We start from the raw sequence: 17,882 nt of genomic DNA, 5'->3' as shown, positions 1-17,882 counted from the left end.
ATTCACCCGCTTGAAAAAGGCCTTTGGGGTGAAGATGGGGAGGCACTGAAAGACAAACAGAAATCTGGGGAGGACCGTCATTTTCACGGTCTGTACCCTCCCTGCCAGTGATAGCGGGAGCATGTCCCATCTCTTAAAGTCCCCTTCCATTTATTCTACCAGCCGGGATAGGTTTAAGCTGTGCAGTGCCTCCCATTCCCGGGCCACCTGGATTCCCAGATATCGAAAGCTCTTCCCTACCATTCTGAGCGGCAGCTCTCCCAGTCTCTTCTCCTGCCCTCTCGCCTGGACCGCGAACATCTCGCTTTTCCCCATGTTTGATTTATATCCCGAAAAATTGCCAATTTCCCTCAAGATTCGCATTACTTCCCCCATCCCCTCCAACGGGTCTGAAATATACAAAAGCAGGTCATCTGCGTAAAGCGAGACCCGGTGCCCGCCAACCCCCCCCGCCCCATCCCGAAACATGCCCTTTCCAGTTCCTAGAGGCTCTTAACGCCATGGCCAATGGCTCTATGGCCAGAGCAAACAGTACCGGGGAGAGGGGGCACCCTTGCCTCATCCCTCGGTGTAGTTTAAAATACTACGACCTCAGCCGGTTCGGACACACACTCGCTACTGGTGCCTGATAGAGCAACCGCACCCAGTCAATAAAGCCCTCACCAAACCCAAACCTTCCCAGCGCCTCCCACAGGTAATTCCACACCACCCGATAAAAAGCCTTCTCCGCATCCATCGCTACCACCACCTCCACCTCCTCTCCTTCTGAGGGCATCATAATAATGTTCAAAAGCCTTCGAACATTGGCCTTGAGTTGCCTGCCCTTTACAAATCTCGTCTGGTCTTCCCCTATCACCCCCGGGACACAGTCCTCTATCTTTGTGGCCAGTATCTGAGCCAGCGGTTTGGCATCCACATTCAGTAGAGAAATCGGCCTGTATGACCCGCACTTCTCCGGATCCTTCTCCCGTTTCAGGATCAATGAAATTGAGGCCTGCGACATTGTTGGGGGGAGGACTCCCTTCTCTCTTGCTTCATTAAATGTCCTCACCAGCAGTGGGCTCAATATCTCTGGAAACTTCTTCTAGAATTCCACTGGATAGCCGTCAGGCCCCGGGGCCTTGCCCGACTGCATGCCCTCCAGCCCCTCGATTATTTCCTCAATCTCAATTGGGGAACCCAGCCCTTCCACCAGATCCTCATCTACCCTCGGAAACCTCAACCAATCCAAGAATTGCCTCATCCCCTCCACACAGCCGGGGGTTCCGACTCATATAATTTACTATAAAAGTCCTGAAACACCTCGTTCACCCCCGCTGGGCCCAAGGACAGTATTCCCGCCTCTACTCTTTACTTTACCTATCTCCCTGGCCGCCTCCCTTTTCCTGAGCTGGTGCGCTAACATTCTGCTTGCCTTTTCCCCGTACTCATAGATCGCCCCCTTGCCTTCCTCAACTGTTCCACCGCTTTCCCTGTGGTCAACAACCCAAACTCCGCCGGTAACTGCCACCGCTCCCTCAGTAGCCCCGCGTCCGGGGCCTCCGAGTATCTCCTGTCCACCTGGAGTATCTCCTCCACTAATCTATCCCTCTCAGCCCGTTCCACCTTTTCTCTGTGGGCCCATATTGAGATTAATTCCCCTCTGGCCACTGCCTTCAGAGCTTCCCAGACCGTCGCCGCGGAGACCTCCTCCGTATCATTTGTTTCCACGTAGTCCTGGATGGATTTGTTAACCTGCCTACAGATCGCTTTGTCCGCTAGCAACCCCACATCCAGTCTCCACAGCGGGTGTTGCCCTCTCTCCACACTAACCCGTAGATCCACCCAATGTGGGGCATGATCCGACACTGCGATTGCCGAGTACTCAGTATCCACCCCCCCCCCGGTATTAGCGCCCTGCTCAGAACAAAAGGTCAATGCATAGAATTTTTACATAGAATTTACAGTGCAGAAGGAGGCCATTCGGCCCATTGAGTCTGCACCGGCTCTTGGAAAGAGCACCCTACCCAAGATCAACACCTCCACCCTATCCCCATAACCCAGTAATCCCACCAACACTAAGGGCAATTTTGGACACTAAGGGCAATTTAGCACGGTCAATCCACCTAACTTGCACATCTTTGGACTGTGGGAGGAAACCGCAGCAGCCGGAGGAAACCCACACACACACGGGGAGAATGTGCAGACTCCGCACAGACAGTGACCCAAGCTGGAATCGAACCTGGGACCCTGGAGCTGTGAAGCAATTGTGCCAGCCACAATGCTACCGTGCTGCCCGTGCGAGAGTATACCTTGAGGACATGTGAGAGAAAAGAAAACTGCCCCCATCTGTTCCATTAACCCCTTCAATTCCTTTGCCGCGGCCGGCCTCCTCCCTGTCCTGGATTTTGACCGGTCCAATTCCGGATCGATGACTGTGTTAAAATCCCCTCCCATAATCAGGTTATGTGACTCTAAGTCTGGGATCTTACCTAACACCCGCCTCATAAATTCCACGTCGTCCCAATTCGGAGCATATATGTTCACAAGTACCACTCGCACCCCCTCTAGCTTCCCACTCACCATTATGTACCTACCCCACTTGTCTGACACGATTCTCCCTGCCTCGAATGCCACTCGTTTGCTGATCAAGATCGCTACCCCCGTGGTCTTTGAGTCCAGCCCGGAGTGGAATATTTGGCCAACCCACCCCTTTCTCAATCTCGTCTGGTTTGTAACCTTTAGGTGTGTCTCTTGTAGCATTGCCACGCCTGCCTCCAGCCCCCTCAAATGCACAAACACATGAGCCGTTTTGACCGGCCCATTCAACCGTTCCATGTTATCAGCCTGGACGGGGGGCTTCCAGCCGCCCCCTCCCCCCCCCCCCCCCCGCCCCCCCCCCCCCCCCCCCCCCCCCCCCACTGCCAACTAGCCATCACCCTTTTTAGGCCAGCCTCCAGCTCGCACCCTCCACCTCCTCGAGCCCCCCCTTGGGCATTCGACGTTCCCGGTCTCCCATTTTTCCCCTGGTAACAGTTCCCCTCCTGTCAGCAAAGCAGCTCCCCCCCCCCTCCCTCCCCCCTAGCAACAGCACTAGAAACCCAACCCTCCAAGTCAAGTTCCAGCTTAACACCTGCTTGCCCCCCACTGCGCTTCCGTGAGTCAGCTGATCCATGCTGACTTGATAGCGCCCGCCCATGGCACCAAGCAGTCTGTCTCCCCATTGTTCGCTCCTCTATCCCCCCCATTTGGACAAACATATTAAATGCATCACATTCCCCAGGAAACAAACATCAGAAAAAACTGAAGGAACAGCCACTTTAGAAAAAAAGACACCCAAAAACAGAACCAGCCCCATCCCCCCTCTAACCTGCTCCCTGCAAGACAATGTTACCTTTAGCCATCAAAACAGCCCCTTATTACACATAACACAACTTACACTTATACAGCCCAGCACAACAAATCATCACCACAGTCCTCTCCAAGGCTCCAGTGTCTTTTAGTTCGCCTCCAGCCTTTTTTCTTTAATAAAAGTCCATACTTGGTCTGGTGTTTCGAAGTAGAAGTCCCGTTCCTCATGTGTGACCCACAGACGGGCTGGGTACAACATCCCGAACTTCACCCCCTTCTTAAAGAGGGCCGTTTTTGCCCGATTAAACCCAGCTCTTGTCCAAATCTGCGCCCAGGTCCTGATAAATGCGCAGCTCACAATTCTCCCATTTGCTGCTCCGTTCCTTCTTGGCCCACCGCAGAACGTGTTCTTTGTCCAGAATCGGTGTAAGCGGACCACCATCGCCCTCGGCGGCTCGTTCGCTCGGGGCTTCTTCACGAGGGCTCGGTGCGCTCTATCCACTTCCAGGGGCCGAGGGAACGCCTCAGCCCCCATCACCTTCTCCAACATGTTCGTCATATAGGCCCTCGCATCCGATCCCTCACTGCCTTCAGGGAGGCCGACGATTCTCAGGTTCTGCCTCCTGGACCTGTTCTCCAGGTCCTCCAGCTTCTCCTGCATTATTTTCTGGCGGTCGTTCATCATCCCCACCTTGGTCTCCAGCACGGTTATATACTCCTCGTGCTCAGACACCTTTTTCTCCGCCTCCTGGATCGCTCTTCCTTGGGTCTCTTGATTCTGCACAACTTGATCAATCGAAGCCTTAATCGGGTCCAGCGTGTCCTTCTTCAGCTCGGCGAAGCGATCCTCGAAAAACTTCACCAGCTGCTCCGTCGACCACTGTGCCGTCTCCCCGCGGCCCTTGCTCTCCGCCATGCTGTCCCGCGTAGCCAGCTCTGCTGGCGTCTTCCTTATAGGACTTTGTCTTCTCACATGGCCACTTCTGGTCCAATTCTCCATACACCGGAGGGTGATTTCTCCTCACTGTCTCACTCTTCACCCATTTATCCCATAAAATCTGGAAAGAAAACGGGGGAAAATGGTCCATAAGTCCGTCACAGGCGGGAGCTATCAAATGTGTGACCTACTCCTCCATGGCTGCCACCGGAAGTGCTGTACCTGTCTATGACATTTCAATCATCTATGTACATTAAATCCACTGCTCCCAACATTTCAACATTTGGGAAGTACCCTGTACCTTGATTCTGAGGGGCAAAGTGGATAATCTCACAATTGGCTACATTGAAATCTATTTGCGACTGGATTTGCTCATTCACTTAATTTATTAATGTCACATTTTGAAATGTTATTCTTCTATTTACAATGCTTGCAGTCTCATCAGCAAATTTGAATATCATCTAAATTGTTAATATATAGAGTGGATTTGATCAAATGCATTCTGGACGAACAAGGCCATATTCATAACATATTTAATATTCTCCCCTCCAACAATTCTGTCAACTTTTCAAAAATGTCATTGGGTTCATCAGGCACAGAAATATGCTTTACAAATCTATACCGTGTCCCTCAGATCACCTGAAAACATTCGAGGTTTTCTGTCACCCTATCGTTAATTATAGAAGCCTGTAAATGTCCAAAAGGTGTTTGGTCCGTTAGTCTAGAATTCCCTGGAGCTGGATTCTCCGTTCTGGAAACTAAATCCCCACGCTGGCGTGAAAACAGTGGTGTTTCACGCTCGAAAAGCTGGTGCAAAGCGGCCACCGATTCCCTGTTCCGGGGGGTGGGTGGGGGAGACGCTAGCAGGCCAGGCAGTGTAGGGCTCCCATCTCTCGCTGCCGATATGGCCTGGAGTATTGCCAGGTCTGTGGCCACGCATGCGCACGGCGGCAGTCTGCAGCATCCACGCCGTACTTCATGGCGGAAGCCACTCGCAGACGCGGCCCGCAAAAATAGTCCCACCGCTTCGTCTGGCTCGCGAACCCCGGACGGCCCCTCCACAGTGCCCCCAGCCCCGAATATGGCCACGCCTGCCCGCGGATCAGCCCTCTCCCGACTTTTGTTATGCTATTGTCATAGCATAAGCTGCTTCCTTGATGTGCACTCTGACAAAGGAAGGTTCAGACTTGGAGATAACACGTTTATTAAACTATTAACAATTCTCCTACTTGAATTCAACGCTACTGTTAATCCTGCTATACCTACTCAGACTGACTAACCAGTCTGCTACAATCCACGTGGTGGGAATGATGTTGAATCAACCCTGTGTCTGTACTCACTGAGTATCTCTACTGGAAAGAGGAAGATCATGTTTGCTGTGTCCTTTTATATGGGTTGGTGTAATGCCCCCCTGTGGTAGTGTCACCTCTGTATCATAGATATCATAGAATTTACAGTGCAGAAGGAGGCCATTCGGCCCATCGAGTCTGCACCGGCCCTTGGAAAGAGCACCTGACCCAAGTCCACATCTCCACCCTATCCCCATAACCCAGTAACCCCACCCAACACTAAGGGCAATTTAGCATGGCCAATCCACCTAACCTGCACATCTTTGGACTGTGGCAGGAAACCGGAGCACCCGGAGGAAACCCACGCACACACGGGGAGGATATGTAGACTCCGCACAGACAGTAACCCAAGCCGGAATCGAACCTGGGACCCTGGAGCTGTGAAGCAATTGTGCTATCCACAATGCTAGCGAGATGCCCCCTGTATGTATCGTGAATGCCCATTGGTCGTGTCCTATCTTACTGAACCATTGGTTGACTATCTATGTGTCATGTAAGGGGCTGTTTTAGCACACTGGGCTAAATCGCTGGCTTTGAAAGCAGACCAAGGCAGGCCAGCAGCATGGTTCAATTCCCGTACCAGCCTCCCTGAACAGGCGCCGGAATGTGGCGACTAGGGGCTTTTCACAGTAACCTCATTGAAGCCTACTCGTGACAATAAGCGATTTTCATTTTCATTTCATGTCTCTGATGCTCCCTCTAGTGTCTAGCTAGTCTACGTGTACTTACATTAACCCCTTGTGTATTTACAGTGATGCATATCACCACACCGACTGTGGCAGCGCTGGACTCAGTCTGCAGCCACCACACTGAGTTCCTGATGGGTGAGACCCCATCGTTGGGAACTCGGCTGGTCGGGGGCAGGGCATCGAAGAAAGGGCAGTGGCCGGCTTGGAGGTCGGAATGGAGCGAGGAAGCGAGGTTCCGCTGAGTTGTGGTTACCCATAGCATGGTTTGTCACTATGCGCCCACCATCACACCCACACTGCCCCCACACCCCCGCTCCACTACCACCATCACCATTGCACCGCCAACCCCCTCCCCAACGCACCCCCTCCCCAACACGCCTCCACTACCCCCACGGCACGCAATGCAATCATACGTCTTCTCTTGTGTCCTGTTGGAGCTACTGGTGATAAGTCTGGCCTGTCTGGTGTCACCCGCCCCCGAACACAGCCACAGCTAGTATCCCAGATGCTGACCAGTGACAAGGACAACACTGACACAGGCAGGAGCACGCAACCCGAATCCCAGGACACCCCGGACCTCGAGTTCGGGGATGACACAGATTTCCCGTCACAGCATCTCCAACACCCTCCACCATCCCAGAGACACTCACCTCGGATGGGCATGTTAATGAAGAGGCTCCTGGGGCACTCTCTGGTGCGCACATGGTCTGGTATATCAGGTGGAGATAGGAACTCTTGAGGAGGTGGATGGTTGGAGGATGGGACGACTTCTGGGACTACTTGTTGGCCAAACGCAATTTGGGCTTCTGGAACAGACAGTCCCATCGATTGTGGGATGCAGGCGCCGAGCCAGGGGCTACATGACGGGTTGTCGGCGAGCATCCAGCACCTGCAGGCGCAGTTGGAGGAGTCCGACCATGAATGAAAAATGAAATGAAAATCGCTTATTGTCACGAGTAGGCTTCAAATGAAGTTACTGTGAAAAGCCCCTAGTCGCCACATTCCGGCGCCTGTTCGGGGAGGCCGGTACGGGAATTGAACCGTGCTGCTGGCCTGCCTTGGTCTGCTTTAAAAGCCAGCGATTTAGCCCAGTGTGCTAAACCAGCCCCTAAACCATGTGCAGGAGCAGAAGGTGGTGTCGACCATGTGTGCCACCCAGGCCAACACCGCAAGGTGGCGTCCGCAATGGAGGCCTTGGGGCGAAGGATTCGGCCTTGGGTCATTATGTCCAAGGCCTGGGGCATCCTGTGTGGGTGATGGCCGATGCCCAGGACAGGGCTGCCCTCTCACAGGCAGCAATGTGCCAGGGCCACCTGGACATTGCAGCGGCGTTCCTGAGAGTGGTACAGTCACAGCGGGCCATGGCTAAGAGGTGCTGGCCGGCGTGACACAAACACAGAAGGAATTGGCCCAGTCCCGGAGGGAGATGGCACAGTCACTGGCTGATGTGGCGCAGTCCCAGACAGAGGTGGTCCACTCTCTGTGCCCCATGGCCGCGAGCCTGGAGACCCTGTTTGAGACCAGGGTGGTGGGGGAGCCTCATGGGTTATCTCCGCTTACATCCCCATCCCATGGAGTAGCCCGGGGGCCATCGGGCACTCTGAGGGAGGAGGAGGTGATGGGGTCCGTGCCGGTGACTCCTGCAGGGGAGGTGATGGAACACCGCAGCACCCCAGACCCCCCCCCTCCTGTCAATGGGCGCATCAGATGGGCAGTGGGTGGAACCATGCAACCTGGCATACCCGATCAGCCGGGCCCATTCAGGCCCGGTCACTCCAGAAGACGGCCACCACAGGGGACCCAGGTCACAGGGCGGGAATCACAGCAGGCCGCCTCCACTCCCGATGTACCATCTGGGCATCCACCTAGGCATAGCATTCTGGCCTGTAAGGCCAGGAAATTACACACCAGTTAAGTTGGCGCAGTTTAGCGATAGGGGATAGGGCACTGATCTCTTGATATGTTTTCGCATTAAATACCTGTGCACAATGTTGCCTCGGAGTCCTGTCAGAAGGATGTGAGGGATGGGCTGGCCTGAACTGGCCACAGAGGGGGCACAGCTGGCTGTGGAGGATGGGAGTGGGCATATGCTGGGGGTGGGCTTGGCCTAGAACCGCCAGTGCGCACCGCTCCGGTGTCCCACCCACATCCCACTCCCCCTACCGCATCCGGAGGCTGTGATTGACAGCTTCACCAACCCGCTGTGGCCTTCATTCATTCATCTTCCTTCACCGATCAGTGACTCTAAGTGGTGAAAGCCCAGTATTTACAAACATTGACCACATCAAAGGGAGGTAAGTGCTTTGGAATCACACACTTGAGTGATTGGAATGCACTTAGTGCTTATAATTGGATTTCGATCACGAGGCAGGCAAAGACCCACAGAACCCATGATCAGTGGCATGGCGTTTCTTATTTGAACCACATCCTGGTTAGCGAATGATCACTAAAGAAGAAGTCTTTTGTGTGATACCTTATCAAACCATTCTTGGAAATCCAAGTAGATTACATCTACTGGTTCCTCGTCATTTATCCTGCTCGTTACCCCCTCAAAGAATTATAATAAATTGGTCAGGCAGGGTGTCCCCTTCTGAAACCACGCTGTCTCTGTGTGGTTATATGATTCATTTCTAAATGCTCCGCTATTAAATCCTTTATGATGGACTCTAACATTTCCCAATGACAGAAGGACCCCATCCTTTTTTTACCTATGTCGTTGGTACGACTGTATTCCGTGGCCAGAATGTCCTGTCGCTACTCGGAGACATCCTTGACCCGAGCAGCAGAGAGGCAATAAACCATCCCAGAGTCTCGTTTACAGCCACAGAAAAGCCTATCTATTCCCCTTACAGTCAAATCCCCTGTCACCATTGCGTTCCCACACTTTTTACTCCTCCCCTGTGCAGTGGAGTCAACTTTGGTGCAACATATTTATTGCTGCTTGCCCCTGAGAGACCATTGCCCCCAACAGAATCCAAAGCGATATATCTGTTTTGCAGGGGGGGGGGCACAGGAGATTGCGGCACTGCTTGCCTAGTGCTGTTGCTCTGCCTGGTGGTCACACATTCCCGTCCTGCCTGTGCAGTGTTGGTCCTCGGTGTAACAACCTCTCTGTACATACTATCCACAATACTCTGCCTCGCGGACGCTCCACAGTATATCCAGCCACCGTTCTAGCTCTGAAATCCAGGCTTCCACGAGCTGAAGCTAGAAACACTTCCTACAAAACTGCTGGTCCTGGACACTGGAAATGTTCATGGCTTCTCGCTCATTCTCGCGCTCTTTTATCCTCCTGGTTCCGCTCTCAGTCTCGCGCTTTTTGTCTCCCAGGCTGAGCACTCAGTCTCGCTCTGGATGGCTCCTCTTTGTGGAGACCAGTGCTAAACGGCACCCAGACGGGGTCTCTTTGCAAGGCTGTTAAATCCCGCGGGCTGGTGAGCTCTGGTGGAGACATTTTTAAGTGTGCCTAACTGCCAATTTAGGTCCTGCCCAGATCGGCATGGCAAGTGGGTAAATCTCGCGAGAGGGTGCAACACTCTCTTTCTCGCCTTTTATCACCCCAGCTCCCCTCTCAGTCCAGCTCTTTTGTGCGCTCTTTTATCCTCCCTGTTCTGCTCTTCAATATTACTCTTTCTCACGCTCTTTTCTCCCACAGCTCCACTCTTAGTCTCGCTCTTTCTCGCTCTCTTTTATTCTCCCTATTGTGCCCTCAGTGTTGCTCTTTCTCGGGCTTTTATCTCATCGGAGCCGATCTCTGTTTTTCACTTTCTCGTGCATCATCCTGACAAGTTCCTCTCTGAAGATGTTACAAGTTACAGAGGGACATAGATAAGCTGCAGCCCTGGGCTGAGAGGTGGCAAATGGAGTTTAATGCAGAAAAGTGTGAGGTGATTCATTTTGGAAGGAATAACAGGAAGACAGAGTACTGGGCTAATGGTAAGATACTTGGCAGTGTGGATGAGCAGAGAGATCTCGGTGTCCATGTACATAGATCCCTGAAAGTTGCCACCCAGGTTGAGAGGGTGTTAAGAAGGCGTACGGTGTGATAGCTTTTATTGGTAGAGGGATTGAGTTTCGGAGCCATGAGGTCATGTCGCAGCTGTACAAAACTCTGGTGCGGCCGCATTTGGAGTATTGCGTGCAATTCTGGTCACCGCATTGTAGAAAGGATGTGGAAGCATTGGAAAGGGTGCAGAGGAGATTTACCAGAATGTTGCCTGGTATGGAGGGAAGATCTTATGAGGAAAGGCTGAGGGACTTGAGGCTGTTTTCGTTAGAGAGAAGAAGGTTAAGAGGTGACTTAATTGAGGCACATAAGATGATCAGAGGATTGGATAGGGTGGACAGTGAGAGCCTTTTTCCTCGGATGGTGATGTCTAGCATGAGGGGACATAGCTTTAAATTGAGGGGAGATAGATATAGGACAGATGTCAGAGGTAGGTTCTTTACTCAGAGAGTAGTAAGGGCGTGGAATGCCCTGCCTGCAACAGTAGTGGACTCGCCAACACTAAGGACATTCAAATGGTCATTGGATAGACATATGGACGATAAGGGAATAGTGTAGATGGGCTTTAGAGTGGTTTCACAGGTCGGCGCAACATCGAGGGCCGAAGGGCCTGTACTGCGCTGTTATGTTCTATGTTCTATGAAACCTTGTTTGTGAAAGGTGGATGTTGAGAAAATTAAACTCAACCCTGGAGCCCCCGTGCATCTACTTACTTTGTATATTCCTGAATACTGGCTTCTCCGGTCAAACACCTCCAGATGACGCTGGCAGCACGGTAGCACTGTGGTTAGCACAATTGCTTCACAGCTCCGGGGTCCCAGGTTTGATTCCGGCTTGGGTCACTGTCTGTGCGGAGTCTGCACGTTCTCCCCGTGTGGGCGTGGGTTTCCTCCGGGTGCTCCGGTTTCCTCCCACAGTCCAAAGATGTGCGGGTTAGGCGGATTGGCCATGATAAATTGCCCATAGTGTCCAAAATTGCCCTGGTGTTGGGTGGGGTTACTGGGTTTTGGGGATAGGGTGGAGGTGTGGACCTTGGGTAGGGTGCTCTTTCCAAGAGCCAGTGCAGACTCGATGGGCCGAATGGCCTCCTTCTGCACTGTAAATTCTATGACTCATGGATGGTGTCAAATTTAAAGGTCAGGGAAATATCGGTGGCAAAGAAAAACAATTTGTTCACTAATACATATATTATTTAATCAACAGGATGTCTCTCCCAATCTTCTACAGTGGAATGTATATCTATGGCACTCAGGAAGAACTATTTATCAAAATTAATGAGGAATTGACAGTCCTCTGGAATGGGAAAGGAACAGTCACTGTTTCTATGAAAAAACCAATGAATGTCACTGGACTTTGCAGTCATTCTAGCGGTAAGGAGTAGAGTGTGCGGAGGTCCAATATTAATTGTCAGGGTGATGCAGAGAATTTGAGGTATGGTCTCCCAGCGAGAGTGAGGTCCAGATCGCAACGTCTCGCAAGATCCCATTAGATCTGCCGAGGCGTTCCGAGCATCGCAGACCTCGCGAGATGCCTCTTGCGAAATCCAATGACCTCATCGCGTCACCAAATCGTGTGCGATGGGGCCGTTCGATCGCGCCCTTAGTTTTCATTCAATCTCTCAAAAGCCTCTTCTACAAGTTTCATTTAATTTTTATTTCCCTGTGATACAAGGAATTTTACCAGCAATACCTGTGTGAATATGTCTAGTGGTGCTCTAGGTTTGAGCTGAATGTTCCAATCCACCCAGCAGTGTGTTTCATGATGGACAGGACGTAACATTCGGAGAGCGGCCTGAAGTCAGAATCACACTGGCCGAATATCAATTTGGAATTTCTGCCCCCACCACGTTCATGGCGGGCTGATGGTGGGTTGACTTTCCTGCTAATTCATGCAATTTGAATCCAGTAACTACCATGTCATGAACATTCCTTAAAACACTGCTCGGCGAAATTACATTCCGCCTCCCAATTATGCGCCACGTCTGCAGGATATAGAGTGGTCTGGGTTACGGCTGAATAGGCGCGATCTGCCGGCCGCTCCTCACTGGAACCGGAGCGAGACCCGGCTGATAGATCCCGGGAGAGGCCACCGCCGGGTTCCCCGATGAGCCGTTACACCCCGAGGGGCCAAACGGAACTCACAAGACGTCACAACCTGGATCTCGCCCACAATAAGAACTCACTGAGCCCTGCTGCCGTCGAACCTAACGGCATTGAGGTGGGGAGGTGGGGGGGGGGGGGGGGGGGGGGCGCGGGGGGGCAGTAAAGACAATAGAGTGCCGTTAGTTAGTGAGGTTGTTCACCGCCGGGAACGACCCCGATAATCCCACCCAGAACAGACTGCATTTTTTAAAAGTTAGATCGTGCCCAATATAACTGGTGTGCAGATTCCTGCCCTCACTTTGTTCCTGACTTCAAGATGAGTGCAACATTCAAAGCCTAACTGTAAATGGAGTATGGTGGGATTGGAGAGGGGGAAGGATGACAGAGACATGAGGGTCAATGGGGAATGCTGGGGTTGGAGGGGGAGGGCGTAAATGATGCAGGTAGAGGGGGGCCTAAGGGTGGAAACGCTGGAGACCGACATGGAAGACAAGCGGCAGTCACAGGGAGGGTGGATGGGAACTGTTCGAATGGGATGCCTGGAATTTGTGTCAGTGCGGCACAAGAGGGTTGCACAGGGACTCAGGGTGATGAGGGAGCGGAGACTTTCACTTGAAGGACAGATTGCACAGAGAATTCTGGCAGGGGCAAGGAAGACTGTGATGGAGGAACGACAGATTTCATTCAAAGAGAGTTGTAATCTCTGATATGGGGCCAGAAATTAAATACTGTTCTGGGGCATTATGGGCCATGCTACAAGGCTATGCATAAAATGCACATGGTGGTGGGCGGTGATGTGTCCACCACATGACAATGGGATCCAGGGGAGGCTGCAGAATGACCAGAGAATGATCCTCTGCATCTTCATGAAATTCCAGTAAGACAGGAGGACTGGAGGTATCTGAATGCTGACTGGGGGAGGGTTACAGCTGGTGTCAAAGCAATAATTCAGCATCACCATCCCAAAATCCTGAAGTTACACAGTTTAGAATCGAACCTGGAAAGGGTTGGATTGGATTGGATTTGTTTATTGTCACGTGTACCGAGGTACAGTGAAAAGTATTTTTCTGCGAGCAGCTCAACAGATCATTAAGTACATGAAAATAAAATAAAAGAAAATACATAATAGGGCAACACAAGGTACACAATGTAAACACATAGACACAGGCATTGGATGAAGCATACAGAGGTGTAGTATTAATCAGATCAGTCCACAAGAGGGTCGTTTAGGAGTCTGGTAACAGCGGGGAAGAAGCTGTTATTGAATCTGTTCGTGCGTGTTCTCAGACTTTTGTATCTCCTGCGCGATGGAAGAAGTTGGAAGAGTGAGTAAGCCGGGTGGGAGGGATCTTTGATTATGCTGCCCGCTTTCCCCAGGCAGCGGGAGGTGTAGATGGAGTCAATGGATGGGAGGCAGGTTCGTGTGATGGACTGGGCGGTGTTCACGACTCTCTGAAGTTTCTTGCGGTCCTGGGCCGAGCAGTTGCCATACCAGGCTGTGATGCAGCCCGATAGGATGCTTTCTGTGGTCCACCTGTAAAAGTTGGTAAGAATCAGTGTGGACATGCCGAATTTCCTTAGTTTCCTGAGGAAGTATAGGCGCTGTTGTGCTTTCTTGGTCATAGCGTCGATGTGGGTGGACCAGGACAGATTTTTGGTGATGGGCTCACCTAGGAGTCTGAAGCTGTCAACCATCTCCACCTCGGCCTCGAGTGTACACAATACTTTGCTTCCTGAAGTCAATGACCAGCTCTTTAGTTTTGCTGGCATTGAGGGAGAGATTGTTGTCGCTACACCACTCCACTAGGTTCTCTATCTCCCTCCTGTATTCGGACTCATCGTTATTCGAGATCTGATTGTGTCGTCAGCAAACTTGTAGATGGGGTTGGAGCCAAATTTTGCCAGACAGTCGTGTGTGTGCAGGGAGTATAGTAGGGGGCTAAGTATTCAGCCTTGCTATTGAGGACTATAATGGCTAGGAGATGTAAGAAGAGGATCTGTGTGAGAGCTCGCAGAGAGTCGCCACACTCCAGCGCCATCTGGAGAGTCAGCCTCCCGAGTGTCAACGCCCAGTGAACCCAGCACCATTTCTCATTGGAGTTGATTGTGTTCCACGTGGCACCTGTGCTGCCCCTTAACCCCCTTAAACTGCCCAGGTGCAGCGCCAGTTTGCTGTCGGAGAACTCCACTAATCCTGCACCGGCGTTATCACTTAGTCTCAGGAATGGAAAATCCAGCAGTCAATGTTTTGATGGTAAACCGAAGTCCAAGAAGATACTTGTGGAATTTCTTAACCATAAAAATGACGGTCAGCCCTTCTTTCTCAATCTGAGAATAGATACGCTCCGTAGCGGCCAAAGTCCGTGACGCATAGACCATCATTCTCTCCGTTCAGTTGTCCATGCAATGGGGTAGTACCGCCCTGATTCCATATTGGGAGACATCACAAGTGACAAGGGGTCTTAGTTGGTCAACAACCCCGATGAAGACAGTTGCTGCTTCACCTTGGCGGAAGCTTTCTCTTGCAGCGCACTCCACACCCACTCCTGATGTTTTTCAATAACGAATGCAGCAGTGTGAGGATGGTCAGTAAGTTAGGGATAAACTTCCCATAATAATTCATGAGTCCCAAGAATGACTGCAATTCAGTCGCGTTCTCAGGAGTTACAGTGCAGAAGGAGGCCATTGGGCCCATCTAGTTTGCACAGGCCCTTGGAAAGAGCACCTTACTTTAGCCCCCACCTCCACCTAATCCCCAGTAACCCCACCTAACCTTTTGGACACTAAGGGGTAATTTAGCAAGGCCAATCCACCTAACCTGCACAGCTTTGGACTGTGGGAGGAAACCGGAGCACCCGGAGGAAACCCACTCACACACGGGGAGAAAGTGCAAACTTCACACAGACAGTGACCCGGGGTGGGAATCGAACTCGGGTCCCTGGAGCTGTGAGGCGTCAGTGCTAACTACTGTGTCACCACGCAGCCCTCCTGGGTGCAAGTCGTCTTGGTTTACAAAGTACCCTAAATACATGACCTCTTTTGCGTAAAAGAATGTATTTTCCTCCCTTAAGGCAGACGCCAGTCTCGGGAAACCAGCGGAGGAATTTGTCTAAGTTGCTCAGGTTCTCTTTTTCGCTGTCTCCGGTGAACAGGACGGCATCCACGTAAACCACCAATCGCGGTAGTCCTTGGAGGATGTTCTCCATGACTCTCTGGAGAATAGCGCAAGCCGATGATAGCCCGAATGGCAAACCTGTGAATTCGTAGAGGCCTCTGTCGATATTAATGGTCACAAATTTTCTGGAAGCACATCTAGCTTCAATTGGAGATATAGGTGACTCATGTCAAGTTTAGAAAAAGTGTTTCCTCCAGCCAGCTTTGCCTAGAAGTCCTCCAATCGCAGCATAGGGTATCTGTCCAAATCTGTCCTTGTACACTGTTAGCTTGTAATCCCCACAAAAGCGGACCCTTTTATCTGGTTTCAGTACCGGGACTACAGGTGCTGCCCAATCTGCAAATTACACCGGCTGAATGACCCGTAGGCTTTCCAAGGGGGTGAGTTCATCATCTACCTTTCACAGCAACACCTTAGGTGTTGTGAGACTTCTTACTGTGCCCACCCCAGTCCAACTCCGGCATCTCTACATCTTTGTCAGCAATGTGTAGGGAAATGAATGAAAATGAAAATCGCTTATTGTCACAAGTAGGCTTCAATGAAGTTACCGTGAAAAGCCCCTAGTCACCACATTCCGGCGCCTGTTCGGGGAGGCTGTTACGGGAATTGAACTGTGCTGCTGGCCTGCCTTGGTCTGCTTTTAAAGCCAGCGATTTAGCCCTGTGCTAAACAGCAGGAACTGGGCAGGCCCTCAAGTACCTTGGCTGGGCCTCAGGATAGATGTAAATCGTGGCCATGGCACCTTTGATCTTACCCAGGCTCTCCTGGAAAACCTCTGGTTACTTCTCCAAGACGTGGTATAATTCCCCAGTGTCCAGCCTAAAAATCGCCAGTCCAAACAGAGCCTCTGCAGCCAAGCAAGGCCCAGCAACCTCCAGCCGGGGCCCCGTGCTATTATCAAGGGCAACCTGGCGGACTGCTGTCCATTGGCAACTGGGGTCATTGTTGTACCCGCGGGTAGCCCCCACCCTCCACCCATGGGCAATGTCACCCCCTGCACACATGGGCATTATCCTATATCCCTGCAAGTGAGGACACCCTGCTAAGGGATCGCTGAGGCCCCCCCCCCCCCCACACACTTTTCAGTCCACCCCACTCCCCTTTCGGGGCCCCCCTTTCAGGACCACCACCTTTATCAGAACACCCCCAACTTTTATGAGGCCCCTTCATACATGCCCTTGACCCCCCCTTTCATTGCCATGGTCCCCCTCTGAGGCCCAGATCCTTGCAGTGCCACCCTGGCATCTGGGCACCGTGGCACTACCACTCAGACACCCTGTCAGTGCCCTTACCAACCCGGCAGTGTCACCCAGGCACGTTGGTAGTTCCAGGATGGCCGTGCCAAGGTTCCCAAGAGCCAGGGAGGCAGCCTGCCCAGTCCCTGACCACCCAGGGGTCTCTAATGGCCTGGGGAAACCCCCAGCTGCTGGCTTTGTGTGGACCACTATTAAACGGCATCTGGTCATGTCCTCACTGGGGGCACCATTACTTCCCAGGTGCTGGAAGAATCCGGCGAGCGCATATTTAAATTAGCCTAATAGCTTAATTTAAATTTGTTTATCTGGATCTCACCCAGTGCGGGTTAAAATCCAGATAGCGACGGCCCGGAGGTTGGGTTGAATCTCGCGAGACCTCCGAGCAGTGTGCACCTTGTGAGGAGGCTCGCCCGAGATTCAACGGCCTAATCGAGCATCAAGCCTGCCGGGCTGAGGCCGGTAGATCTCAACGGCCTAATCGAGCATCGAGCCTGCCGGGCTGAGGCCGGTAGATCGTGCCCATCATGAAGTCGATGTCTTCAACTATAAATCTACATTTATTAATTAGAATTATTCTTATGTTTGTTTTTTGTCATTTTTAAAGATATTGTTGGTCATACAGTTGCAGCAATGTGGGAGTTAAAAGATACTGAGATGTCCTGCAGTACCCAACCTGCTGAGGACCATCAGAATTGTCAGGTATGAAAATGTTAATGTCTGTCATTGCTCCTTTTAATAGTTGGATGGCCAGTCTGGTGAGTACGATCTTAAATTTTGAAGATAACTAGTAATTTCCCCTTGAAAATCAACTATTTAATACTGTGTAATAATAAAATTATTCCTACACCAAAATAGGGAACATGGTATTCCATCTGAGACATGAAGCAGGCCTGGCAGCTTTCACATTGCCACAATGGGAAGGGCACGCATGGGAATGTATTGTGCATGTGCCAGAATATTCCAAATTGGCCAAATCATGACGTCAAACAGCTGGACCAGCTGATTTGACAAATGCATTCTCAACTTGGACCGCACAGG

At 51.7% G+C, this 17,882-nt stretch overlaps 1 protein-coding gene across 1 annotated transcript in view; it reads left to right on the top strand.

Moving 5' to 3' along the window:
- The window catches only part of LOC140429947 (uncharacterized), a 470,344-nt gene that overhangs the window by 101,898 nt on the left and 350,564 nt on the right, over positions 1-17,882 (top strand). The window contains exons 7-8 of the mRNA XM_072517537.1: positions 11,515-11,681; positions 17,449-17,543. Of these exons, the coding sequence (XP_072373638.1) occupies positions 11,515-11,681; positions 17,449-17,543 (262 nt within the window). The remainder of the gene's footprint in view (positions 1-11,514; positions 11,682-17,448; positions 17,544-17,882) is intronic.

The sequence above is a fragment of the Scyliorhinus torazame genome, chromosome 9 (assembly GCF_047496885.1).
Source record: "Scyliorhinus torazame isolate Kashiwa2021f chromosome 9, sScyTor2.1, whole genome shotgun sequence".
Classification (NCBI taxonomy): Eukaryota; Metazoa; Chordata; class Chondrichthyes; order Carcharhiniformes; family Scyliorhinidae; genus Scyliorhinus; species Scyliorhinus torazame.
The sequence above is the reverse complement of the archived record's forward strand: the minus strand, read 5'-3'. Positions and strand labels throughout refer to the sequence as shown.